We start from the raw sequence: 27882 nt of genomic DNA, 5'->3' as shown, positions 1-27882 counted from the left end.
TACAGGCCTCATTTAATTCATTGATGAGGAAAGAGAAGGTTTTAGAGTCTAAAATGCCTTACCAAGTTATAAAACTAGTACATTTGCTCAGCAGATATTTGACAGCCCTGTATCAGCCAGACATGCTGGGTCTGGCAATACATGTGTGTAGTAGAAATCTAAGATCTCCCTTATCAAATTGTTTATAATCTAGAAGTAAAGTCAGCATTTAAATATAGTAGTGCTGGATTCTAAAACTTTTCTTACCTTTTCCACACTGTTATGCTAAGAACACTGCAGAAGGTATGTGTAAATTGTTTCAGTGCCACTTAAAAACATGTGGATGGAAACTGTATGTGGAGTATGTTTTAGGACAGGAATATATGAGTATCAAGATATTCAATATACCTAGGAAAAAATCCTAGATACATGATGAGGAACAGAAAGTCTATACTGCATAAATCTTAACCTGTGATCACCTGTGAACTCTATGTAGTGTGATGGCAATGAAATGCACTTGCTTTTATATCTCATAGCCTTAAGGACCAGTATTACCTCAGTGTATAGCACTGACTAACATGATAGCCACTCTTGAGTACTTGAAGAAATGTGGTTAGTGCATCCAAGAAACTGAATTTTAAATTTTTTAAAATTTTAATTAAACAGATGCTTGATCTAGCTACTAGATCGTTTATGCATGTTTGGAACAAGTTGGGTGTGTGGATATTTTTTTCAACTGTACATTTGGAATTAAATGCAGAATATTTAAATTTTGATTAAAAGTTCGGTATCTGAATTGAGATGTGCTGTATTATATAATAAACCTGGATTTTGAATATTTAGTAGAAAAAAGAATATAAAATATCTCAAATTATTTTTAAAATATTGATTACATGTTGCAGTGATAATATTTTAGACATACAAGGTTAAATAAAATGTTATTAAAATTAGTTTAAACTATTTCTTATTAATCTTTTACTTTTTAATGTATCTTATTAGATTATAATACATTGTAGCTTGCATTATATCTATAGTGGACAGTGGTGTGTATAATCAAAGGAATTCTGATGAAAAGAGTCTGGTCTTTTATTTTTGGCCTCAAAATATTTTCCTCTATATCTCATTACCTTTTTATCAGAAGTTAGGCACTGCTCATCATTATTTTCAGTAATGTTAAGAATCATGTCAATACCTTGTCAATATTTTTTTCTGTAGTAGAAATATAAAAATTAGATACACATACACTTCTATGAATTGTCATTAAGAAAGTGTGCAAACATATTTATTTCCCAGGGTAAGTTTTTGAAAATAGCCAGTAATCATAAGTATTCTGTGGGACTATATTCCAGGTTTGACAGATTAGAGGAAGGAACCATATGTACTATACAGTATAAATACTGAGGAATAAAAGGAAACATAAAATGTATAAAAATAGAAAAAAAGATACAAACACAACATATTGTTTAGAATGTCAGAGATGTTTTTTTTTCTTGTCTTTCCCCTTTACTTCAAAAGTTACAAATACTTTAGAAGCAGCATGTATTGTTGCACTTTTAATTTTTTGTTGTATAGTTAATGAACTTGAGAGTCTGGATGATGGGTGATCTTCTATTTGGCCTTCCCACTCTTTTGTTTCTTCTTCCTTGATTAATAAAGGTTTTCCTAGGGTTTGGCCAACAAGGTTACAAACTTCTTGAGCTTTGCGCCATGCATTCTCAACAGCAACAAGACAGGCTTGCCGTCTTTGGAATTAAATGCAGAGATTATTAATGTGACATTTAATGAACTGTAACACATTATAATTTTGTTTAGTAATTGGTAATTGAATTAAATATGTGCTTAACTTACCGAAGATTCTCAATAGCACCTGTAGTATGATAGAACTGGGGTTGGCTGATGACAACAGAGCTATCTAGCTTTTCAACAAGAAAGTTGCAAATATTTTGCATTTTTCCAAATTCAGTAAATGTAATGGAGACCTATAAACAAAATGACATAAGATATTATTTTCATATCTGATGAATTAGTTCAAAATTTTCTCTAATCATGAGTAAAAAAAAAAGATTACAATGTCATTTTTATAGTATTTAACAAATAAATACTCATTTAATACTTACAAGTATTTTGTTATTCAAATTCAGTGTTTTTGCTCAAGAATCTTATAATTTATCTAATATTAACGTGAAAATTTTAAAATTTATTTAAAGTCAGTAAGGGACTTCTTGTGAAAGAGAATTGAAGGGTTTCCCTACATTGTAGGACTTCCAGCCTTCCCCAACCTAGAACACTTGGTGATCTAAAGATATATTAAGTCTATTTATTATTGGTCCATATAACCAATAGCTTAGTATGTCATGACAACAATGAAACTGAGATTCTCAGTCCAATTCTTAAATGGGTAGTTTTAATATAGAATGCTAACTGCTGTACTGCTATGGACCAAATGTGTCTCCTTAAAATTCATATGTTGAAGTTTTAATCCCCATGTGATTGTTTTTGGTGCTAGGGCCTCTATGGAGGAAATTAAGGTTAAATGGTATGATAGGGTTGGATCCTGACCCATGGCTTAGCGTCCATATAGGAGGAGACATGAGAACTTGTTTTCTGTCTTCGCACTGAATGATAGGGTGCAGTGAGAATGTAGTCACACACAAGCAAGGAAGAGAGCTCTCACCAGAAACCAACCATGCAGACACTGTACTCAGACTTTCAGTTTCCAGAACTGTAAATTCTATGGTTTAAATCATCCAGTCTGTAATATTTTGTTATGGCAGTCCAAGCATACTGATATAGGAACCAATCTCCATTCTCTTTTTCTTTAATGATAGAACTCATAAATTTTAGCTGGTCATTGACAATTTACTGCATTTCTGTTTTCCTTGCAGCAGTGTGGGCTAACTTCTGGCTAGTGAAATAAAAAGCAGCAGCAATGGGTCAGGTCCTTCAAAGGAATCCTCTATGTGCCCTTGTATTTTCTCTTTTCCTAATGGCTAATTAAAAGCATAGTGTAATTGTGGGAACTGGGCATCCACCTAGGATGCAGAGATAGAAGCTGTGGATAGCGATGCAGAACTGACCCCTATCTTTGGACTGACTACCTCTGACTGCTAAAGGAAAAACAAATTAACATTTAAGTCACTGAGCTTTTTTGGTTCTATGTTATAGCACCATAGACTGTTCCCTTATTCTGTTGCTTATTTTACTATATATTGTTAATTTTCAAGTATAGTCTGACATTACACATACATATTATTATTTTAGCATACAATTTCAATTTCCTTAAAATTCAGTATCTAAGATAGGGCCCTTTCTGCTATTATCTCAGAAAATTAGCTGTAGCACATAATTATGGTCAGAATATTTCCTCTTGGCCCTGAACAGCTATAGTTTAAAAATTTACCTTTATATTAGAGGCAGAAAAATCAATTGGGGGTAATTATAAAAATCTACAATTCCAAGCTTTACAGTGTAATACAATATTTATTTTGCTAATACAGTATGACTGACTGCAGATCCTTAACCCTGCTTAAATCTTAGGAAAGACTAAAGAGATAATTCAAATGGTAGCTAAACTGAAAATGAATCAGAATTATCATCTAGTTTTAAAAAAGGCAAGAGTAACGAACAAATATGCTCTATACATCTTTAAAACTATCTTTAGAGTCTCATGAAATTGCATGAAGTAGTCACAAATTATCTACCATCAAGCGGTAACTAAATGGTGACCGTCAGACAGAATGTACTATAGATGGTGGTCTCCCTTTCTCAAATATCTTCTCAAAATGGAGATATCAATATGTTGTACATGGGGTTAAAAAGAGCACAGGGGAAGTTATATAAAAGCAGGAAAAAAAGTCATCCTTTTTAAAAATTGGTTTCTACTTCTTAGGTAAGCTAAGAAAATGTACTAAATATACTTGTTTTTCATGAAATGATGAATATTTTAATTTTTTTGTGAATCTTTTTTATGTATTGTTGGTACTCCACTTTGCTAAAGAAAAAGCTATATAGAAGGAAGGACAGGAAAACCTGTTAAACAGCTTCAAGAAAAATATTAGTCTTTTTTTCTTTGACTCTCTCCATCCCTAAGTCATCTGAGGTGAATCTACTCTCAGTGAATCTGGTTTAGTATGTGGTACCTGCTTGCTCTCTATTATGACAGCAAATTCAACAGAAGGGAATGATATAATGCAAGCTCCAAAAAGTTAATTTAGTATTATGTGTGTTATTAGAAATAAACATTCTAGGGAGGAAGATAATCATCTTTAATATGACTGGCCAAATCACAATTAGAACACGACAGTTGTATGTTCTTTAGGATTAAATTGGTTAACTAAAGAGTTTGTCATTAAGATGAAGCCAAAGAAAAATGGCGATTCTTATTCCTAGAGAAAGAAAAACTAGCATCAATTTGATGCTGAATATCAAGAATATACTTCAAGGAAGATGCATTAACTTTGTTTTGTTCTTGGAGTGTTACACTTTTAATAGTGGAAAGTACTAGTGAGTCAATATTGGTCTAACAGTAGGAAAATCTGTATTGATTAGATGTTTGGAAATGGAATTTACCTTTTATATTCATACCTATGTATGTCTAAAATAGTAACAAAAGTGAAGAGTCAAAAAATGATTAGATTAGGCAATGTAAAGAAAACATTTGACACATGGGAAACATGCAAGGAAAAGGAGGGGCGAAATTGCATGAATGGTTATATTGCTTTTCCGTTCAACAGACATTTACTAAATGCCTATTATGGTCCAGGCTTTTAAAAATCCCTCCAAAGATTAAAAGCAAACAGCACAGAAGTAGAATAAGTACAGATACAGGAATTGTAAAGTCAAGATTTTACCCCCATCTCCCACCCCACATATACATCCAATCACTGACTCACCCTTAAAGAAGTCACTTAGGAACTTTCTAATTTTCCATGTTCTTTAAAATAAGAAGCAGGCAAAGAAAGTTAGACAGGAATCTCTAAAGTGCCTTTCAGGATGAAAATTTCAGATATTATCTAAAAACAAATGTTCTACCATACCATTTAACTTTTCCATATATTTAACTGCCCATGAGCATTTTGGTATATATTAGAAACTAGATTTTAGTATTCACTATTTCACAGCCATAAAGTCACACAATTTCTTTATGTGCAGCTTGCATACTTTGTATGTGATGATCCCACCACTCTGGTCTCTGCTGACTACTGGTTATGAGTATATTGGACTGCATGATGTAAGTGTTCTGCCTACCAGGGAGCGCTATACAAAACATAATCGATTCTCTCTAAAAATTTTTGAATACAAGACATTAAAAAGGTAAGTAAATAAGGGGATTGCAATTGTATGGGATATATAAAAATAAAATTTATTTAAAAAATAAATAAATAAATCTGCCTTATTTCAACTTGAAAAAAAAAAAAAGGTAAGTAAAGCAAAAAAGGGGAACATTGCTTAGTCAAATCCTTATTTAGTCATGTTTTAAAACAAGTAGCTCTAAATAACAGGGTGCTTTTTATGCACTTAGAAAGTCCCTAGAATAACTCAGTCTGAAAAACATTTGTTTTCTATAAGCCTGGCTGTGTGCTTGCTGGAACTGTTCCTTTCCCTTCTTACTTTCTGGTCTACTCTCACAATAAACTCCATTATCTAAGATAACTTGAGTCTGTCTATGCTTAGTACAACGTGAAGTCATAAAAGGTAATTACTATTGGAAGAGTGCTAACAACATCTAACTTTTGACTTCATAATACAGAATTTTACCATTGACTTTCCTTCTGCTTCAAAAGGTGTTTTTGATCCCCACTACTACAAAATAGCTTTTTTGGAAATGGATTCCTAAAATGATCATGAGTAATATTAAAATTTCTTGTAATTAAATTTTAAATAAAGAGATCACATACGACAGTTAAAGTAGTATTGGAGCAATAAACAGTGTATCATGGAAATTAAATCTCAAGAGATAAGAAACCAGAGTTCTAATTTCCATTTTAATTTTTATAATATGATCCTTGGGAAGTCACATCCTTAAAATTGGAAAAATAATATACTATTTACCTGATGGTAGAACTACGTGATTTCTTGACTTCTTCCCCATCTCTAGAGACAATGATTCTCTTGATTAGATAAACAGAACTCTACTCTAACCTCATTCTTTTTTTCTGTGGCAAGGAAGTTGCATGAACTAAGCGCATACCCAAAAATGTCTAGAGTCAGAAATAAATAGCATTCCATACCACAGGTCTAACATACTCTAACTGCAAAAAATTCTATCATAAAATCTCTAACAATAAGTTAAAAATACAGCCAGCTGTAGAAGCTAAATGTTATCATTGACTCCAAAAAATATTTTGTTCTTTTTAATTTGAGGTTGAGTAGCTTTTATTTTTAAATAAAATTTAACGTACTACAACACAATGAAATTGCACTGTGAAACAAAAGAACATGGAAAAGCATTTCATTCCTTTATGTTGACTCTGTTAATTTACTTTTTATAGAGGCATGTTATTTATTTATTTATTTATTTGTTTGTTTTGTTTATACATGCACTGGGTAATGAGAGAATTGAAGTACACTGCTGTCTGCGCGCCACCCTCCTTTCGATTCGCTCAACCGCTGCGCCACCTGGGAGGCCCTGTTAATTTACTTTTTATCTGAGAAGAAATTTCTCTCTTACAATGATTCCTACTCATTAGGTGGTAACATAATGAAAATTTTATTCAAGTGGCAATTAATTGCTACTTCCCCCTTGCTATTTTTATTCCATTTCCAAACAATTTTTATTAAATAAATCTACTAGATTTTAAAAGCTTATATAGATATGTAACACCAAAAATGATTTTGAGAAAAATAAGTTTTTATCAATAGCCATGAAAACCATTTCTTCTGTACATTTCAATTTAAGAATAAAAATAAAAGCAAATTGTCCTCATAAAGTCATGCTGTTTCCAATTATTTGTTAAGATAAGGACATACCTCTGCTTCCATGTGATAAGCATTTTCCACTCTTCTAAATTCCTTCATTACAGTTACATTTTCTGCCTGAAACAGTATGCAGAAGAGTATGATTACTAAATGATTGACTACTAGATACAATTACTCTAAATCATAAATTAGAAACCTAAATTTACTAAACTCAGAATGATACAATAAATGCAGAAAGAACTGGTTTTCCGGATGTTTTCATACTTTCCTACAAGTAACACAAATTCAGATTCTTACAAATATTTGCTGAAAAATTTTCATCATAATTGTCATTCCATTTGCAGCAATTTTTACAATCATATACAAAAAAGTATGAACTTAGGGTGATTCAAGTAGGGGGAGTTATTTGTATATAAAGTAAGCTGAATGTTTTAGGGGTATTAGGGTTTTAAAATGTATGCAACTTTGCCCAAGTGGCAAGCTGCAAAATCAACATAAAAATTCTGCTGTGTTCCTATATACAAAGAATGAACTAGAAGAGAAAGCTATCAAGTAAACAAAACCATTCACAATGGCAAAATAAAAAAGGAGAAAGAAAAGAAATATCTCAGAATTAAAATAGGACATGGAAAGATCTATATAATGGAAACTGTAAGACATTGTTAAGGGAAATGATAAAAGGGAATGGAAAGAAAATCCACACTCATGGATTGGAAGAATTAATATTGTTAAATTGGTCATCTTATCCAAAGCAATATTAATACAACCATATCAAAATTGGTATTCTTTGGGAATACCAAAAATGGTATTCTTTGGGAAAATAGAGCTGAAATTTGTATGGAACAACTAAAGGCCTGTATAGCCAAAGCAATTCTGACAAAATGGAATGGAGGTATTATGTGCCCACACTTCAAATTATACTATAAAGTTAATCAAAACAGTATGCTACAGAATAAAAACAGACACATAGATCAATGCAAGAGAATTGAGAGTCCAAAAATAAACGCATACTTATATGGAGAGTTAAGTTACAACAAAAGGACCAAGAACATAGAGAAAGGAAACTTTATTCAACAAATGGTATTGGGAAAACTGGACAGCTGTATGCAAAAGAATGAAACCAGACCACTCTCTCACACCACACACAAAAATTAACTAAAAATACATTACAGAATTGTGCGTAAGACTTGAAACAATAAAATAGGCATAGGCAGAACACTCCATGACATTGGTTTCAGCGCTATCTTTGGTGGAATGCACAACAGTGGCAAGGGAAGCAAGAACAAAGAAATGAACTACATTAATTTAAAAAGTTTCTTCACAGCAAAAAAAGAAACTATCAATAAAACAAAGAGACACCTTATTGAATGGGAGAAAATATTTGTATATCATACATCTGACAAGGGGTTCATATTCAAAATCTACAAAGAACCCATACAACCACAGAAAACCACAATTTAAAAAAAGGGCAGAAGACCTAAATAGACACTTTCGCAAAGAAGACATACAGCCATTATACATATAAAGATAGCCATTAGACACATAAAAAAATCCTTAATATCCCTTATTATCAGGTAAATGCAAATCAAAACCACAATGAGATAACCATCTCACACCCGTGAAAATGGCACGTTATCAAAAAGGCAGGTACAGCAAATGTTGGTGAGGGTATGGCCCAGCTACACTGTGGGGAATGTAGCTGGTCCAGCATGGAGGTTTTCAAAAATATTAAAAATAGATTTACCATATGGTCCAGCAATTCCGCTCCTAGGTATCTACCTGAAGAATACAAGCATACTAATATGAAGGGATATATGTACTCCTGTGTTCACTGTAATATAGCCAAGCTACGGAAACAACCAAAGTGCCCAAATATAGGTAAGTAGATAAAGAATATTACTCAGCTATATATTTATATAAGAAAATGAACTTTCATCATTTGTGACAAAATAGATGGAAGTGAAGGGGGTTATGCTAAGCAAAATAAGAAAGACAGATACTAGATGATTTCAGTCATGTGATATATAAAGACACAAAGGGATATTTTAAAAAAAGCCTTGAAATCTGACTCCAAAACAGGGTACCAGAAGGTTAGAATGGAAGAAATGGAGGGAGAAGGCCCCACTGAAATATGGTGGATGATGGGTGCTTTGGTGGTGAGCCTGGAAGGATAACACATATCTGAAGAGGTGTGAATCTATACCCCTAAGTCATATAGTGTTATAAACTCTTATCTCAATAAACATAGTAAGTTTTTGGGTCTAATTTCGTTTTTTCATTTTATTGATATATAATTGACACATAACGCTAGGATTACTCTTGCTGATGTCTATTCTATGGGCTTAGAGAAATGATGACATGTAGCCACCATTACACTATCATGTGGAGTACTTTTGCTGCCTTAAAAATCTGTGCTCCTTGGGCCTCCCCGGTGGCACAGAGGTTGAGCGCTGGGTTGCAAAGCTGCCAGCGACCTCTGCGGCGCCGGTTCAATCCCCGGCTGCTCCCCGGCCACCTGAGGAGGGTCCCACATGGCGCGCAGACCTCTCCTGCCACCCGCTGCTCCCCTCAGCAGTGTACTTCGGTCCTTCTGCCTGCTCTGCTCCCCGCTCTGGCTCTGGTGAATTCTCTCACCCTCCCGCGCTTCTGACTGCACCCAGTGCATGTATAAACAAAACGAACGAACAAACAAACAAATAAATAAATAAAAACATGCCTCTATTAAAAAAAAAAAAATCTGTGCTCCACCTTGTCATCCCTCTTTTCCTGCTAACCCTGGCAAATACTGATATTTTTATTATCTCCATATTTTGTCTTTTTTCCAGAATGTCTTATCATTGAAATGTTCCAGCATGTAGTCTTTTCAGATTGTCATTTTTCACCTAATAGTATATATTTAAGTTTTCTCCAGGTCTTTTCATGACTTGATAGTTCATTTCATTAGCACTCAACATTCCAGTCTAGATGTACCATTTTACTTACCTACTCACCTTCAGAGGGACATCTAGGCTCTTTCCAAGTTTTAGCTATTAAATTCTCTTTTCTTTTTTTTTTATGATTTATTTATTTATGCATACAAGAACTGCGGTACAGGCCAGAGGTGCGAGGGATCAGATGATTCACCAGACACAGAGTGGGGAACAGAACAAGCAGACTGATTGAAATACACTGCTGAGGGGAGCAGCGGGCAAGACAGGAAACGTCTGCTGCACCATATGGGTTAGCACCCTGGCTGGGGATAGAACTTGTGCGGCAGTGGCTGGGGATAGCTTTAGTGCTGACACTTAACCCCTTACACCACCAGGGAAGCCCTAAATTTTTCATTTTGTTAACAATGTCTTTCACAAAAGCGCAATTTTAATATTGATTATGCCCATTTTTTTAAAAAATGGACTGTCCCTTTGGTAATGTATCTGAAAACTCATCTTCAAACTCTAACTCACATAGGTTTTCCTTTATTCTCCTCTAGAAGTTTTGTGTTGTACATTTAGGTCTATGATCTATTTGGAACATATTTTGCATAGAGTGTGAGGTATAAGTCAAGGTTCACTTTTTGCTTTTATGCCCCAAGTTCTTTTCTCTTTGATAGAAAAAAAAAAAATCTTAAAAGCAGTAAAATACTTACATAGTTTGGCCTATGGTTCCTGAAAGGAAACGTGTGTAGTTTATTAATTTTTTTTTAAAAGATTGATTTATTTATGCATACAAGCTGGGGTACAGGCCAGAGGTGGGGGTGGTGAGAGGATTCAGAGACAAAGTGGGGAGCAGAACAGGCAGACTGACGGAAGTACATTGCTGAGGGGAGCAGCGGTCGAGACAGGAGAGGTCTGCTGCACCATGTGGGTCACCTCCCTGGCTAGCCGGCGACCAAACTCATGCTGCAGAGGCTGCGGGTTGCTTCATAGTGCAGTGCTTAACTCCTTGCACCACCAGGGAGGCCTGAAACGTGTGTAGTTTAAAACCAATTTACAAGAGTTAATCTGGTCATCAATGAAGTCACATGTTTGATAAATTGAAATTTCAAATAATATTATAGGGAATGGAGAAATAAAGATTGTTAGCCATCAGACTGTGAAGTTCTGATCTGAACTAAAGAAAGGATGCAGGCAGAAACTGAGTAGAGTTTCTAACAGAATTAATTGAATTATGACCACAAAAATAATTAATATTTTTTTTCTGCTTGGTTGTTGGAACTTTATTGAAGGCAACGCCAACCTAAGTTTAATCCTCTGGGATTCCTATGGAAAAAAAAAAGTAATATGGGAATTAACCAAATTCCCATTTTGCTGATCCTTTCTTGGAACTATCCAACTACAGATGTTCCTGGTAGCATTTAGGTGGTGGGCTTACATACGAAGTATGAGGCTTTTTATCTATAGGGCAATGGTTCTCAGCCAGAGGGGACATTTGCCAAGGTTTGGAGATGTTTTCTGATCGTCACAATGAGGTAGGGGGAGTAAACTGCTGTCATCTAGTGGGTGGATGGGGTGATCACATGTCCTTATTTCCTTATTTGCCTGGAACCGAAAAGTTTCCTTAGACATGGGACTTTTAGTTGTAAAAAATGGGGATAAAGTGATTACTTATGTGTAGGGTTCAGGAGTGCAGCTAATTTTCTACAATGCATAGGACAGCCCCTTACAATAAATTATCTAGTTCAAAATGTAAAATGTTGAGATTGAGAAGTCCTGCCACACTGTGCACAAACTAAAAAATATTAAAATATCACAGCCTAATTCAATAAGGCTTCCCAATTACCCTACTTGGAAGTTATTTCATATAAGCAATTTTATATCTAAATGCAAAGGGTAGTTTTATTTTTTAAAGATTTTATTTTTTTATTTATGCATATAAGAACTGGGGTGTAGGTCAGAGGTGTGGGGTAAGAGGATTCACCAGAGACAGAGTGGGGAGCAGAACAGATCTATTGAAATACACTGCTAGGTGAGAAGTGGGTGAGATAGAAGAGATATATTGCTCCATATGTGGTTAGCTCCCTGGCCGGGGATCTGGGATTGAATTTAGGCTGCAGTGGTGATAGCATGATAGTGCTGAAACTTAACCCCTATACCACCAGGGAGGCCCCAAAGGGTAGAGTTTCCAAAGACAAAATGATTAATACAGGTGTAACTATGAATCCTATAACTATGAATCTTAAGAAGGAAGCAAGAAAATATTCTATGTTGTTATAGGAATAAACTTTTTTAAAGGGTAAAGAAGAAGAAAAAATGAGTTTTTGGAGAAAATATTTGACTAGATGCGGAGGTAATACTATCAAATCAATAATTATCCTGAAATTAATGTATAAATTTAATGAAACAGTGCTACAAGCAAGTAATGAGGGGAAAAGTTGTTCAATAACGGTTTTACAAAGACACAGTACTTTAAACATCATGGAAATAATACGGGACTATAACAAAGTTCAAAAGAACTAGTATTCTGAAACTAATCCAAGAATGTCTGAAGACTGTAAATACAAAACCAGTACTATTTCAGAGTAATAGGTCCAACAGTAACATGGAGTCCCCATCAAACTCTTGAGTACCAACTATGTGAGTACCAACCATGTGGTTCAAGGTAAGTATGGATAGGTCTAAACTATTCAGGGTAATCACATCTAATTTGCCATAGGATTAGATTAAAAAAAAAAATCACCAGAAATTCAAATCTGTGATTGCTAAATGGCATTTCTCTGGCCCCAAAGTCAAGTTTATGTCATTCTTTTAGAATAAACTATAGGCAATTTAATTTTTATGTGGTTGTAGGAAATAAGAACTACTGTTTTTCTGATACTATATGTGACAGGTTTGGGAATGCAATAGTCTTTTTTTGGTATTGTGTAGGAAGTTCTAAGTAGAGTCAAGAGGACTGCATCAGAATAGAGCTTTGAAGATTGCATACCTGCAGCCCATACAACTTGACTTTAAAGTTATATAAAACAATACTTTTTATTTTTAAAGGGTATATACATTCTATGTTCATTGCAATACTATTTACAAAGCCAAGTTATGGAAACAACTTAAGTGTCCAATGGCAGATGAGTCGATTAAGATGTGGTGTGTATGCCATTTATTGGATGGAATTGGAGGTAATTATACAAAGTGAAATAAACCAGAAGGAGAAAGCCAGATACTGGAAAGTGTCATTTAAATGTGGAATATAGAGAAACAAACTAAAGGGTCAGACGAAACCAAACCAAAAATAAACCCTAGAAATCTGACCATAAAATGAGAATACCATAGATGGAATGGGATGGTAGAGAGCAAAATGGGGAGAGTGCCATAAGACTATGTTGGACAAGGGTGTCTTGGTATAGGTGTGGTATCATACGTTTCAAGAGGTGTCAATCTATACCTCTGAACCATATACTGTGTTGTAAATCAGTGTTACTTCAATTCATAAAAAAAGGTAGCTTGAGGTAAGATCTTATACATAAAGTAAGGGATAGACAGACTTCAATAAATGATTTCAGTACGGAGATTGAGAAAACAAAAAACCCTTCTGCTAAGACCAAAATAAATTCTAAAGACAGCAAATATTTAATGCACTGTAAAGGGTTCTTAAAGATGTTAGGAAAAATTAGTTAATGGTTATATAACCTTATATAATGGGATTATAGCAATAAGCATCATGCCAAAGGCAAAAAAATACAAAGAAATGGCAGATAATTGGGAGATTACTGATCTTATACATCTTGTGCTGAACAAATTAGTTTTATTAATTTGTTGGTGGTTTACATATTTATGTAACTTCATCTGCACATGCACATATGCTTTACTTGCCCTCCATTAATACCCCTTCCTACCCCTAGGCCCTCTTCCCTCTCACCTTTTCTCTCTGGTGACCAGTATATTTTTCACAAGGTCTAAGAGTTATTTTTGCTGTGCTTTGCCAGTATGTGGACACCATATCTGAATGTATTGACTGTAGCTTGTACATAATAATTTATTTTGCCTTATATACTCGAAGTTACAGCCATGTGAGTGCAATATACAGTTTATGTAAATAACTTAAGAATTAGTTATATTATTCAAAGAGAACTGTGGGACTTGCACCAGGTTTTTTTGAGAAAAATAATTTTCTACATATTATAAAAATTCTATATATTCATTTATAGTTAATATTTGAATTTTTCTAAAGTATAAAATTATTCAGAGACGTCTTTTCCAAATGAGTTTTTAAGCAACTATGTCTATAAATGCAGTACAAATGTATTTTGCATGTTAAAATAAAGACTTGCTTTTGGATGTGTCATTTTAAACAACAGACTGGAAGCAAGTAAGTCTGCACTTTCATGAACTCATGTTACATATTACACAGGTAAGTCAAAACTCTGGTTTTAAGATTACATTCTGTAAAAATGAGATAACTGATTTCTGTGGTTTCCAGTTTTCTTTCATTTTAATTACATGGAGCCACACATACTTGGAAGCAATCTAGCAAATCTTGGCGTGGCTGTAGGAATACGGGAGTTGTTCAACCCTGGTTGAAGTTCAAAGCTTTACTTAACCTCTTTAAACCTGAAAAGTGAGGATATTAAAACCTGCCTAACATGGCTGTTGTGAGAATTAAATAAGGCTGGTTTATTTTCTTCTTTTCCTCGAGCTTTAGGGAAGATGTATTTGGTGATTTTGTGTCAAGGACATCTCTGGGATATACATGGCATTTACAATTACAGGTTTAATTTTTTTTTTTAAAGTTAAAACTAAAAAAAGTTGGAGAAAAATTTTGAGTATAAAAACGAAAATGGATGTTATCCACCCCATGCCCCTCCATCCTTGCGCCCCCATGTTACTGTTTGCAGGAAAAAAAAAAACAAAACTGAACCACTCCATGCAAATTGACTTTATGAGGTTAGGAGGAAGCAGGCTAAACTTTTCACTTGCTAACTCTCTGGTGCTGAACAAAAATAAAATATGATTAATGTCTAACACACTACGTAGTCAACCATTTACATCAAACTGTCAAATTCAGTAATAATAATTCAAGATTTAAAACAAAACGTCTGCAGTAAATATCGCCAAATAAAGCCCACCCAATTTGCATTCTTTTATTACACAGGTCAGGACGACCAATAACTGTTCTCATCTAGGAGACGGGGCAACGCTTCACTCTGCCAGGTCTTGGCGACTTGCAATGCCGATGTGACAAAGGCGTTCCAGAAGCCCAAGTGCCTCCTCAGCAACTCCCCGCCCCGGCTCCAGGCGCCCAGTTTTGCGGTCCAGCTCCAAATTTCACCACCGCGGAGCTCTCACCTGCAGCCCCTGCTGCTGGAGGCTCTGCGTGATGTAGTCCAGGCGGCGGCAAACACTCTTCTTGGCCTCAGCGGCCACCTCCTTGGTGCTGCTCACCCTCACCGCCACCTGCGCGCGGTCGGGGCTCGCAGACACCTCGGCGCTCCCGCTTACGTGCACCTCGCGCGCCGCGGCCTGGCCCTGTGCTGAGGGGTCCCGGGGGCGGCGGAGCCCGGGCAGCGTCTCTCCTCCCGAGACCAGGTTGTTTTCCCGTCCCCGGTCAGCCCAGGGAACTAGTTCCACGAATATTCGCGACGGAGGGGCTTGCGGCAGCGACATGGTGATGGCGGCGGGATTTCCATAGTAACGCAGAGTCTACGGCGGCCGAGAAGGCCAAAGCGCGCCGCGGCGCGCCCGAGCGCGGCGCAAAGAATGCTGGGACGGGCTTGGAGTTCCCAGAGCGCGTCCTGGGCGCTAGGTACGCTTTGTAGGTTTTGCTGCAGCTCGTTGATAAAGTGTTGGTGGAGAGCGTCGCTGGAGAGTTTAACGTGTTTTCTTCACTGTTTAAAGCATTTTTAGCACTCTTTCTCTGCGCCAGGTGGGATGGCGTTCAGGTTTCCCATGCCAGGGCCTGCGATTAGCTTCAGGTTTGCCTTGTCTAACTTCACCGTCCTTTTTGGGTACAGCTTTTTGGGGATCCAGCGAGTCAGTGCGCGACAGATTTCTCTTGGAATGCCACGGTTTTGCCTATTCGGCCTTGAGCAGTTTATGATTCATTCAATCTCAATTTTAGAGTCTCTAAGGCATATTGATGTTACATTTGCCCAAGGCATGCAGAGTGCTTGGCATAGGGAAATAGAAAACGACTGATAACCAGTAGTAATAATCGCTGTTTTGGCATGATTTCCCAGACTCAGATTTGATTCATCCTTGAACATGGACAGGAGAGATCCGAGCAGTATCAAAGCACATTCAACATGGGCGTTGCTGGGCCTGTATGACTTAGAGCTTCTCACCTTTTTCTTGAGAAAGTATACCTCAGCTCTCAACCTCCCCTCTTTCACTCACCCTCTATTTGGTGTTTTTTCTTCTTACCAGTAAGTAGTGATCTATGTAAAGATAACTACTCTTTTCCGGTGGAAAAGAGAAATTTTAATTATTTTTTACTTAATGGACAATATTCTCTTGAAAGCATCCTGCAAAGCCACTGACAGCTCTCATGTAGTTTTTCTCTATCGTTTAACCCTCTTTGATTAGTGACATAATTCAACTAAATCATACGGTATTCCCTCATCTCATCACTGGGTTAAAGTAATTTTAGAGTAAAGTAGTAATATATGTATTTAGATGTTTTCTGTTAACAGAAAAAATTTTATGATTATTTTAATTTGAAAACTAACTTTACAAGCTTTTCCCTCTATAATGTTTACAATTTCAGACACCCTAAATAATGTTTCTTGAATTTGGTTGAAATTTTTTTCTCCTAGTAATAAATATGGAGAAATATAATCTCTAAGATTAATTGTTGAGGGAATGTCATAAGTTAAAGGCAACAGGAGTTTTAAGTGCATATAAATACTTAGGATAAGATAAAAGTGATTTCAAATAAATGAAAATAAATACAGGGATAATCAGCTACATCGAAGACTGAAGATCAAATTCCAATGAGAAAAAAAGAATTGGAAAAAAATATAGGTGAACACAATACTGGGAAATAGGAGGGCCTCTGTCAGCACAGTTTCAAATGCAGCGGTCATCAGGAAAAATTTGAAAAATATTGACTAAACTAAAAGTTCTGTATATAAAACAAAACTAAATGGCAAGAGGGGCAAGTAAATTGGGAAAATATTTGTAACACATATTATGTATAAATGGTGAATAGTACAAGTAGTTAACAGCATTAATATTCAGAGAGTTCTTGCCAGAAGAAAATTAAAGCAGAGTGGTTAATGAATCCAGAGAGGCAAACTGTATTATTCAGATGGGGGTGCTGTAACAAAATTTTACAAATTGGGTGGCTGAAACATCAATTTATTTTCACACAAGTTGTTGACAGGGCTGGTGTCTCCTGTGGTCTTCCTCCTTGACTTGCAGATAAGCTCATTTTGGGCCTCACATAGTCTTTCCTCTCTGTGCAAACATCCCTGTCTGTTTTTATAAGGGTACAGTTCTACTGGGTTAGAGCCCCATCTCTAAGACTTCATTTGCCCCTACTTTCCTCTTTAGGGCCCTGTCTTTAAATACAGTCCAAATTGAGGGTTTGTGCTTTCACATGTGTAACACAAACCAGTAAAGCAGAAACATTAATAGTATATAACATGAGTGGGAAAAACCTCACTAGTAGTAAAAGAAATGCAAATTTAAATTTAGTGAAATATCCTTCTTATTAGCTACCATTTTGGCAAATAATAAGGGTAGTAGGAATGGAGAAGATATAAATAAAGAGTAATTTGGAAAGAATGGAATAATTCTTGGTGAGAGAACTATAAACTCAATAATAAGGATAAGTCCAAACTGACTTACAAGCTTTTGGTCTGGATAACTGATTTAATTTTCTCTCAGAGTTGAGGTTAAACCTCTAGCCACCATCCTGAATAAGGATTGGACCCAGAACTGGCACCCAATTCAAATTGGGACAGTTAGAGATTTTTTTTTTTGTTTATTTTGGTTTGTTTTTACATGGCAACCTATATATTTTAAAAATTGGGTTTCTCAGATGATTGGAAAATGTCATTTTGCACATACCATTTCCACTAGAAAAGCAGAAAATGCCAGTGAATAGAGAAAAAGGAGGGAGAGGGAAGAGAGAGAGAGAGAGAATATAAATCATACATCCAGAGGAACAGAGATGAGATAAAGGGATCCATACACAATTCTAATTTCTGTTTCTAGAATTTTCTTGAGACAAGGTTTCATTCCTGCCTTGGAGTTCTATAAAATTCCTATGTTCTTGGGCCTCCCCGGTGGCGCAGCGGTTGAGCGCTGGGTTGCGAAGCTGCCCGCAGCCTCTGTAGTGCTGCTTCAATCCCCAGCTGCTCCCCGGCCACCAGAGGAGGGTCCCACATGGCGCGCAGACCTCTCCTGCCGCCCGCTGCTCCCCTCAGCAGTGTACTTCGGTCCTTCTGCCTGCTCTGCTCCCCGCTCTGGCTCTGGTGAATTCTCTCACCCTCCCGTGCTTCTGACTATACCCAGTGCTTGTATAAATAAATAAAAAAAAAAAATCTTAAAATTCCTATATTCTTAACATCCCCTCTTCCTCTTGTTTTTTTTTTTTGGCATAAGATGCTTGATATTAAAACTAAAAATATTAACTGATAATGGATAAGGAGAATTCAGAAGCTGACTAACATAGCTTTCAACCTTAAGGAATTTATAGAGCTCCATACAAAGTAGATCATGGGGTACACTGCTCAAGGCTTCAACCTTTGGAAAAAATTTTGCCCTCTACTATCATTCTGAGACACCCTGAGTGTTACTGCCTTGCCACTGCTTTCCATTTTCCTCTGGAATCTGTTTATTGAGCCAACCTAGCCATAAGCCCATCTGTAAAAGCTTAGAGCCTTTAGCTGTTCATACTAGAACTCTCATGTAACTATTAGAGTCGAGAGAGTTACTCTGTTGCTATCTAAGTGTGTGATATGGGAATCTGAGTTAACTACTTATGCAACTTATGCATTTTGATACTGCTCATGCTTTTTGTCCCAATGTCCTGTTTTCATCTTTTGATGGATTTGTTGTTGGACAGGCTGCCTGTGTTATCCAGGTTCATCATGGGCAATTCTTAACATCTTTTATAAAGCCTGTCAGAAAACAATGGAGCAATGTGTTCCATGTGGCATACTGAGAAAAGTTAAATTAACCTCAAAATGTGTTTTAAATTTTTCCTCAAGAATGAGAGGGAAATAAAGATATTTTCACACATACAAAGAAGGGAGTTTACCACCTACAGACTCTTGCTAAAATATTAGCAATATGCCTCTGTAATATTAGTGAGAAGGCATGGCATAGGAGAAGCAATAATAATCACAGAAATTGACAACATATGTTCATAAATGTAATTTAATCATTTGTTTAAAATAACTTATTGTTTGGTATGAATGGTGCAAGGGGTTAAGATGCAGCACTATCAAGCTATTGGCAGCCACTGCAGCACAAGTTCAATCACCAGACAGGGAGCTCACCCACATGGTTTAGCAGACCTCTCCTGTCTCGCCCGCTGCAGTGTATTTTAGTAGATCTGCCTGTTCTGCTCCCCACTCTGTCTCTGGTGTATCCTCTCACTACCCTTTTCCCCTGCACCTCTGGCGTATACCCCAGCTCTTGTATGCATAAGTAAATAAAATAAATCTTAAAAAAAAAACTAGACAGTTACAGCAAGAGAGGAGGAGAGACATTTATTGCTTTTGATTTAAGCATCTTAAGGTCCTTGACTTATTAAAAAATAGCCTAGTGATGATGAATTACTTTAGACTTAGTTATAAATCCTAGTAGTTAATTATGGTAAAAAAATGAAGAAATTAAAGGAGGTAGAAAAAGCTCAAAGACGTAATAGGGAGGTTAAGATAGCAAATGTTATGGAACCACAGAATGGTAAAATTTCAAAAAGAGACAGATAATTTATAATATCAAGTGATATAATATGGAGAGATAAAAAAGTTGAAGATGGAAACATATCTATTGAAAATAATATTTTGAAGATTATTAATGACCTTAAAGTCTTGTTTCATTGGAAACTGAATGACATAGGGTTAAGGCATGGTAATTGGAAAAAGGAGAAAGATAAGTATTTGTTAATACTGTCTGAAGTTAGGATTTTATTTTTAAGAAAAAGTAATTGGATTCAGGCTTTGCAGTAATGAAGGGAAATAATATCTCTTAATACCTCAGACACTGAACATAGCTCTTTTCTGTCTTTTCTCATTTCCAGGTTTGTTTTTGCTTTCTTACATGTTGCAAATATTTATCTTTTGGTACCCTAAGTGATACAGGTAGAGCAGGCATAGAGTGGGGGTAGGGTGTGCAGTGTCTATAAGGACAGTTAGGTTTTTTTACTTTCTCCCTGCCTTTCTTATATAGTGTCCCAGAGTCTAATGATTACACCTACATCCTGACAGGTGTAATCAGAAAAAAGTACTTCTTTAAAAAGTACTTCTTTAAAAGTATATCTTTACTCTCATAGGGAAAATAAAATTGAGACTGCCTCCCTCTGCTGTATCATTTTGTGAGGCTGGGTTGTCCTGTTTGCTGCAGAATTGAAAACCCCTGTGCATGTACTTGACTGACCTCTTGGACACCAGTTGTACAGGTAAGCTTTTGGTTTAAATCTTTTCTCATCTATCCATGTTTTCCCTAATCCATTTCACTTCATTGGTTTTCTTTGGTATTATATCTGGCTTATTATTCTTGGTTTTCACGTGTTTGACTGCATAATGTAACTCCTTAACATTTTAATTACTTAGGCAAAGTGCTGGATGTCTCATTTAATTAGGGGAGAAGTAATACTTTATAAATGAAGCTATTATAGTAATGGTAACAATTATTACTTGTAATTATATCTTAACTGATTTAGTCTGTTGTATTCAGGAGAGTAAAAAAACGTTTGACAGTTTGTTTATAAATTTAAGCCATGAAACTATCATTGGGGTAGAGACAGTTTCTTCTTGATATTAGTTCTCTTTGAAAAAGTAGATTAAGCTTTGCCAGTAGATATTTCTTTACTGCTTTCTGTAGCTATTTATAGATTTCATTTCTGCTTTCCTTATCTGCCCGTGTGTGTGTGTGTGTGTGTATATATATATATATATACACACACGTAAGCTGTTGAATCTTATCAAATGTTTCTCTGCATCTATTGATATTATCATATGATTTTTATCGATACTTTTGTTGATATACTGTATTACATTGATTGACTTACATATATTAAATCATCCTTGCTTCCCTGGAATAAATCCCATTTGATCATGATGTATATATGATGTATATCTTAGTGAAATGGATTTGCTAGTATTTTGTTGAAGCTTTTTGTGTCATTGTTCATCAGGGATATTTGTCTGTGATTTTCTTTTCCTAAGCTGTTTTTATCTGATTTCAGTATTAAGGTAATGTTGGCATTGCAAAGTGTATTTGGAAGTGCTCCCTTTTGGATTTTAGAAATAATTTAAGCAGGATGGGACTATGCACTTCTTTAATGATTTAATAGAAGTTGTTTGGGAGATTTTTTAAAAATTACTGTTTCAGTTTCCATGCTTGTGATTGATTTATTCAGTTCTTCTGTTTCTTAAGGGTTTAGTCTTGGTCAACTATATTGATATAGAAATTTGTTCATTTCCTCAAGTTTATAGAATTTATTGACATATAATTGTTCATAGTAATGTCTTTTGATCCTTTGCATTTTTATGCCATCTGTATTAGTTTCTCCTCTTTCATTTCTGATTTAATTTCATTTCTATTTATTAATATTTTCTCTCCTTTTTGTTAGCCTACCTATAGCTTTATCTATTTTGTATATCTTCTTTAAGAACCTCTTAGTTCCATTGATCTGTTGTACTATCTTTTTGATATGTATTTCATTTACTTCCACTTTGATTTTTATTTTATCTTGTTTGTTCCTCTTTTTCAAGTTGATATATATATGAAAATGTTATAAATGACTACTACTAGAGTTTCATTTAGAGGACTGTCTTCATTTAGGAAAATGACTATAAAATTCTGTGAGTGTGTAAGGTAAAGCCTCGACAGTGATTTTTTTGAAGGAGATTGCAATGCAAAAAGAGAAGTTATGCACATGGGAGTTATGAAGTTATGGTATGGGAGAAGTGTTAGGCAGAAAGACAAAGGAGGGTGGAGTTAGAGAAAAGGCTACGTAACATAGATAGGAGGCTGGGTCCTGTGGAGAAAGAGAAAAATTCCTGGTGGCATAGCCAAGAACTTTCAATTTACAATATTTAGTGTTGACATTTTGGTAATATAACAACTCACAGCATTGCCTTTTTTGTGTGATGTGGGGTGGGGGTGGAGATCAAAGAAAGAATATTTTTGCAGAACAAAGAGAAACCAAGCATGTGCAAGAGGTGAAATATGTAAGATCAAGAGTTCACCTGAGTAGGAGACAGAGTTGACCATGGGAATGCATGTACACAGTATTAAGGACAGTAGAATTTCTCATGAGAACCTTTTTCAAGGAGAAGGTGAGGCTCTTATCAACAGATCAGATGATTGGATTCATAAGACAGTTATGATGAGACTATTTGAAGAAATGTTTGACACATTGTTTAAAAAAATTACATAAGCACTTGACTTCTAATGATCCTGTATAGTCTTGGGGTGAGGACTTTTGGAGCTGAGACAGCCTTGACTTTGAGGATTATCACCAAGTAATGCATTAGGGAAGTTCTAATAGAAGAAAACTCTTAAATGATACTTAACAGGGAATGGAGGAAAACTGCTTATCTAAAATGCCACTCACCTAGTTAAAGGACAATGTCTGTTAGAGGAAGGCTTGAGTCAAGTCATGTCCTCATGAGGATGTAGTTAAAACATGACAGGTAATTGGTTTTTTTTTTTTAAACTCACAGAAAACATATGTAAGTCACACTACGCTTAGAAAATCTCATTTATTGTAAGAACAGTAAAAGAACAGTCCCAAGGATGCTGAAAGTTGGATAAATAACAGTCTGAGAATGGCAAAGGAATTGAATAAGAAAACAAACTGTATTTTCTTAGAAAGTTCTTAAAAATTTCAGTAGAATCAGGAATACTACTAAACAAGATGTGAAAGTACTCCTGAAATACAATGAATATAAAAAAGTGAGAAAAAAATAGGAAACAGGGCCTCCCTGGTGGCGCAGGTGGTTGAGCGCAATGCTGTGAAGCTGTCTGCAGCCTCTGCAGCGCGGGTTTGATCCTGGCCAGCCACGGAGATACCCACATGGTGCGGCAGACCTCTCCTGTTTCGCCCCCTGCTCCCCTCAGCAGTGTATTTTGTCAGTCTGCATGTTCTGTTCCCCACTCTGTCTCTGGTGAATCCTCTCATCCTCCCACGCATCTGGCCTGTACCCTGGTTCTTGTATAAATAAATAAATCTAAACAAAAATAGCAAACAACTGGCATCATTGAATCTGTCCCTTTTTACTATTATAGTTATTCTTTCTAGACAGTTTTTTTCCTGTATTGTTGCTTCCAGACTGTCCTACCAGAATCAACTGTATTCAGTAGCCACTAAAAAGAAATTTGATCACATACACCAGCAATTTAGAACCTAAATGATCTTTTATAGGAAATTCACATTTCAGATCTGTGAACTTCAAAGGTTTCTTATGAGTTGTTCTGGCTCTCGAACTTCTTGGAATGTGTTTTGATTTCTGTTTCATATATTGTCAAATTCACTAAGTGATTTTCACACACACTGAAAATTTTATCTACACTTCATGGCCAGTTCCCTAGTCATCTACCTATGAAGAAAATGCTCCACTTTCATTTTACTTCCTATTCAGTTCTTTGCCTAAATGCATCAGTTTGTTCAGAAATATCAGGTAATAGAAAGATTCTGAATATTTGAACAATGTGTCTGATATAAGTGTCTTAAATGAATTATCAGCCTTGATAGAGTTATTTTATAATAGAGTTCTTAATAAGATTAAAGTAAATATGATAATATTTCTCTTTAATAATTCAGAAGAAACCAGAATCTTAGAGTGGATTACATTCCACAATACAAGTATATATTGTTATACAATAGCATTGCAAAAAAATTATTAAGGTGTTCTGGGTATTTTTGGATTCTTAATAAATAGGAGAATATGCTAATCTTCAAAACAGAAATGCTGTTTGTCTTTTCCTAATAATTCTGCCTAATTTAAATAATTTATGGAATATTCTGAGGGTTTACCTATCTGCTTAAGGCATTTTAATGGTGAAAAGAACCCATCTCATTGGTTTTGTATTTGTTTGGTGAAGAATCTTCTGAAATTTTATATATTTTTAATAATAGAATGAAATTTTGCTTTTCTAAGCAGATTTTCCCAACATTGCCTTTTTTTAAAAAAAATATTTATTTATTTATTTATGCAAGCACTGGGTACAGTCAGAAGTGCGGGAGGGTGAGAGAATTCACCAGAGCCAGAGGGGAGAGCAGAACAGGCAGACTGATGAAATACACTGCTGAGGGGAGCAGTGGGTGGCAGGAGAGGTCTGTGCTCCATGTGGGACCCTCGCCTGGCGGCCGGGGATTGAACTGGTGCTGCAGAGGCTGTGGGCAGCTTCGCAACCCAGCGCTCAACCGCTGCACCACCGGGGAGGCCCAACATTGCCTTTTTGTAATGTTGGAAAATGGACAATTAAATTGCCTATGATCTTCCTAATCATTTGCTGAAATAAGTATACTGACATGCTGTCAATTTCTGTGAATTCTGCCGTGTTGAAAAGAGAATAGACTTTGGGGTCTTAGTACTTGTGATTGAATGTCATTTAATGGATCTATGACCTTGGGGAATTCATATAGTATCCATGTTCTCCTTTTATTCTTGGACATTGTTACTTATTTTCAGCCTCCCTTGAAGATTATAGCATTTGTATGGAATATTTGCAATACAGGTGAAAGTAAATACATCTAATAAAGGGTCAAAAATCTTCAAAAACTTAAAAATCAAAATTCTAGCAGAGCCCGTTATCCCACTTTTGGATATTTACCCCAAAAATACAAATTTGAAGAGATGGCTGCACACCCATGTTTATTGCAGCATTAGTTACAATAGCCAAGAGCTGGAAATAACCTAAGTGCTCATAGACAGATGGTTGGATAAAGAAGATGTGGTAGACACGCATTGTGGACTACTACTCAGCTATAAAAAACAAAACAAAACAAAATCCTACCATTGGCAAAAATATGGACGGATCTTGAGAAGATTATGCTTACTGAAATAAGTCATATCTGCACTATATAATTTCACACATGTGCTATATAAAAGAACAAAACAAGCAGAAATAAAACAGAAATAAACTTTTAATCGATAAGACAGTTAGTAGCTGTCAAGGAGGGTCGGGACTGGAGGGTGGGTAAATTGGGTCAAAGAGATCAATTGTATGGTGAAGGACTTTTAGTGGTAAACTTAATGTAGTATAGACACACTGACTTTTAAAGATGAACACCTGAAACATACATGCTGTTATAATGCATTGCTACTTCAATAAAAGGCTCTGAGGGCCTCCCCGGTGGCGCAGAGGGTTGAGCAGAGCGGGTTGAGCGCAGTGCTGTGAGGCTGTCCGCAGCCTCTGCAATGCGGGTTCCATTCCAGGCTGGCTAGGGAGATACCCACATAGCATGGCAGACCTCTCCTGTCTCTCCTGCTGCTCCCCTCAGCAGTGTATTTCAGTGACTTCTTCTTCTATTATGTTCCCTGCTCTGTCTCTGGTGAATCCTCTCACCTCCCGTGCCTCTGGCCTGTACCCCAGCTCTTGTAAAAAAAAAAAAAAGGCTCTGAGTCACTGGAGGGAAGATTGATGTTCATGTAATTGTATAGCCAGCCTTTATAAATTTATAATGAAAATATTTATAGCTTTCACAGGAAAACTGACATTTTTTAGCTCATGTGCTATGGGAAGATAGCACATGAAGATAAGTCTGAAATCCAGTGACCCCAAAGTCTAAGATAGCAATAAAGTTACTTTTCTTAAGGAAAAACAAATTACTCTGGTCACAGTTTTCAAAGGTAAGTTAACGTCTTTTTATAAAATATAGAGTTCAGAAATTCTTTACTGCATATGGAAATACACATTTATCCTTGTTTCAGTGAAGTATAGAAATCAGTCATTTTTCAGTATATAAAACAAAAGAGAGTTTGGTTCAAAGACATTGGCTTTATCATAGTAAATAACATTTGAATAGCGTGGTTACTTTAGAGATGACAGGCAGTTACTCCCGGGAGGGAAATAATATGTTACAAGTTTGAAGGAAAATGGATTATTCAAGATGTCATTTCATGAAAAGGAAATCATGTCTTTGATATTCAAAGCACTAAAAGAGAATTTAACACACTGTGCTATAGAAACCAGAGATATATTTGATGGTTAGAGAAGATAGGGTCTTAAGAATAAAATAAACTACCTTGTTTTTCTCTTTTATCACAGAAGATTGTCCATATAAAACAAATTGTGGGGAATTCAGGGAAAAGTAGCACATGCAAACCAGATTATATAATGAAAAATTTATAATGCTAAATGCACACAGGTTGTTGAATGATAATGGAAAGAGATAGGCAATTTTTTACATAACTATAGTCATTATGTTGAATATTACATCCCAAGTAATTATTTATTTGGTAAATATAACTGCATATTAAAATTAGAGTGTGCCTTTTGTGGGACTGTAAATTGGTACAGCCATTGTGAGTGTTCTTCAAAAAAAAACCAAAAACCAGGAGTACCATTTGATCCAGTAATCCCTCTTCTGGGTGTATATAATGGAATAAACTGAAATTACTATCCCAAAGAGATATCTGCACCCTGTGTTCATTGCAGCCATTTCAGAATGGCCAAGATATGGAAACAACCAAAGTGTCTCTCAAGAGATGAATGGTTAAAGTAGATGTGGAGTGTGTGTGTGTATATATATACACACAATGCAGCATTATTCAGTCAAGAGTAAGAAGCAGATCCTGCCATTTGTGATAATATGGTTAAATGTTGAGGGCACTATGCTAAGTGAAATAAGTCAGATGGAAAAAGACAAGAACTATATAATATCTATATGTATAATATAAAAAAACAAAGGAAACAAAACAAAAAACTAGAATGGTGGCCGTCAGGGACTGGAGGTTGGGTAAAATGAGATGTAAAATGAAAAAGTTCTGGGAATCTAATGTACTCCTGAAACTGGATTCCTGTGGCACAAGCTGTGGGCAAAACCAGCTTTATCCTGCCATCTGAGCAGGAGAGCATACTGGCTTTGTTGGTGCCACAGCCCCAGAGTGTACTGCCTGAGGGCCATTCTGCGCAGGCTGTTTTAAAAACAGCGGAAACATCCTAAGAACACCAGAAGTGGTAGGTGTTCCACCTCCAGCCATCCCCATTGCAACCTGCTGGGACGGTAGCTGCAAGCTTGTTTGGACAGTAGCTGCAAGCTTGGCTAGTACCAGAGTAAACTCTGGCAGTAGAAACAAACTGCAAACCCCCTGGCCCGAATCACTTGGAGGAGTACTGGGTCCTGCTGAGTCAGTTCCAGCACTGTGCCTCCCTAGAGCTTCAGGCAGAGAGGCCGGTGGAGTGCTGGGCCAACATGGCAGGTTCCCAGAAGAGTCCACCCTGCAGCAACTGGGGTCTGTGTTCCAGTGCTGCTGTAGGCAACCCCCCTCCCCCACTTCATTTGCTTTTTGTTACAGCCATTCCTGCTGAAAGGGGCATCGAGTACAGTATGTGTCTAGTGCCACTGAGACCTGCTCTGATATGGCTCCTTGGAGACCACCAGCCCATGAATCTGCACAGACCTCAGGACAGGTCAAGTCTGTGCATGCATTGGCTTTTCCCTTTCGTATTTGGCACCTAGATCATAAATGGGTCAGTCAGGTTTGAACTCAATGGATCTATCAGGTTCAAGCTCAATTTCATTAATTAGTTATTCATATTGATAAATGGATGTGCACTGATTGGTGCTAATTGGCACCAGTCAGATGCTTATAATTGAGTATGGTCAAATCAGGCCTGTAGAGTAGGGGGACCCTGAATGAAGATATAAGGTAGTTCAAAGAAGAAGGAC

General features: G+C 36.2%; 1 protein-coding gene and 1 long non-coding RNA gene across 3 annotated transcripts in view; one reads left to right on the top strand and one right to left on the bottom strand.

Moving 5' to 3' along the window:
- Positions 1-979: 979 nt before the first annotated feature.
- On the bottom strand, positions 980-15505 carry IRAK1BP1 (interleukin 1 receptor associated kinase 1 binding protein 1). The gene is made up of 4 exons (XM_037519989.2): positions 15153-15505; positions 6949-7014; positions 1828-1958; positions 980-1721 (listed from the first exon to the last, which is right to left on the bottom strand). The coding sequence occupies exons 1-4, from the start codon at positions 15468-15470 to the stop codon at positions 1451-1453; spliced, it is 786 nt and encodes a 261-aa protein (XP_037375886.1). The 5' UTR covers positions 15471-15505; the 3' UTR covers positions 980-1450.
- Positions 15506-15572: 67 nt separating this feature from the next.
- Positions 15573-27882, top strand: part of LOC129146479 (uncharacterized) — a 191042-nt gene continuing 178732 nt past the window's right edge. For both annotated transcript variants that reach the window (XR_008553259.1, XR_008553260.1), the window contains exons 1-2: positions 15573-15609; positions 20311-20436. This is a non-coding gene — a long non-coding RNA (uncharacterized LOC129146479). The remainder of the gene's footprint in view (positions 15610-20310; positions 20437-27882) is intronic.

The sequence above is a fragment of the Talpa occidentalis genome, unplaced genomic scaffold, assembly GCF_014898055.3.
Source record: "Talpa occidentalis isolate TD23 unplaced genomic scaffold, MPIMG_talOcc4v2.1 talOcc4.2, whole genome shotgun sequence".
NCBI classification, from domain to species: Eukaryota; Metazoa; Chordata; class Mammalia; order Eulipotyphla; family Talpidae; genus Talpa; species Talpa occidentalis.
This window is presented reverse-complemented; position numbering and strand designations above follow the sequence as displayed.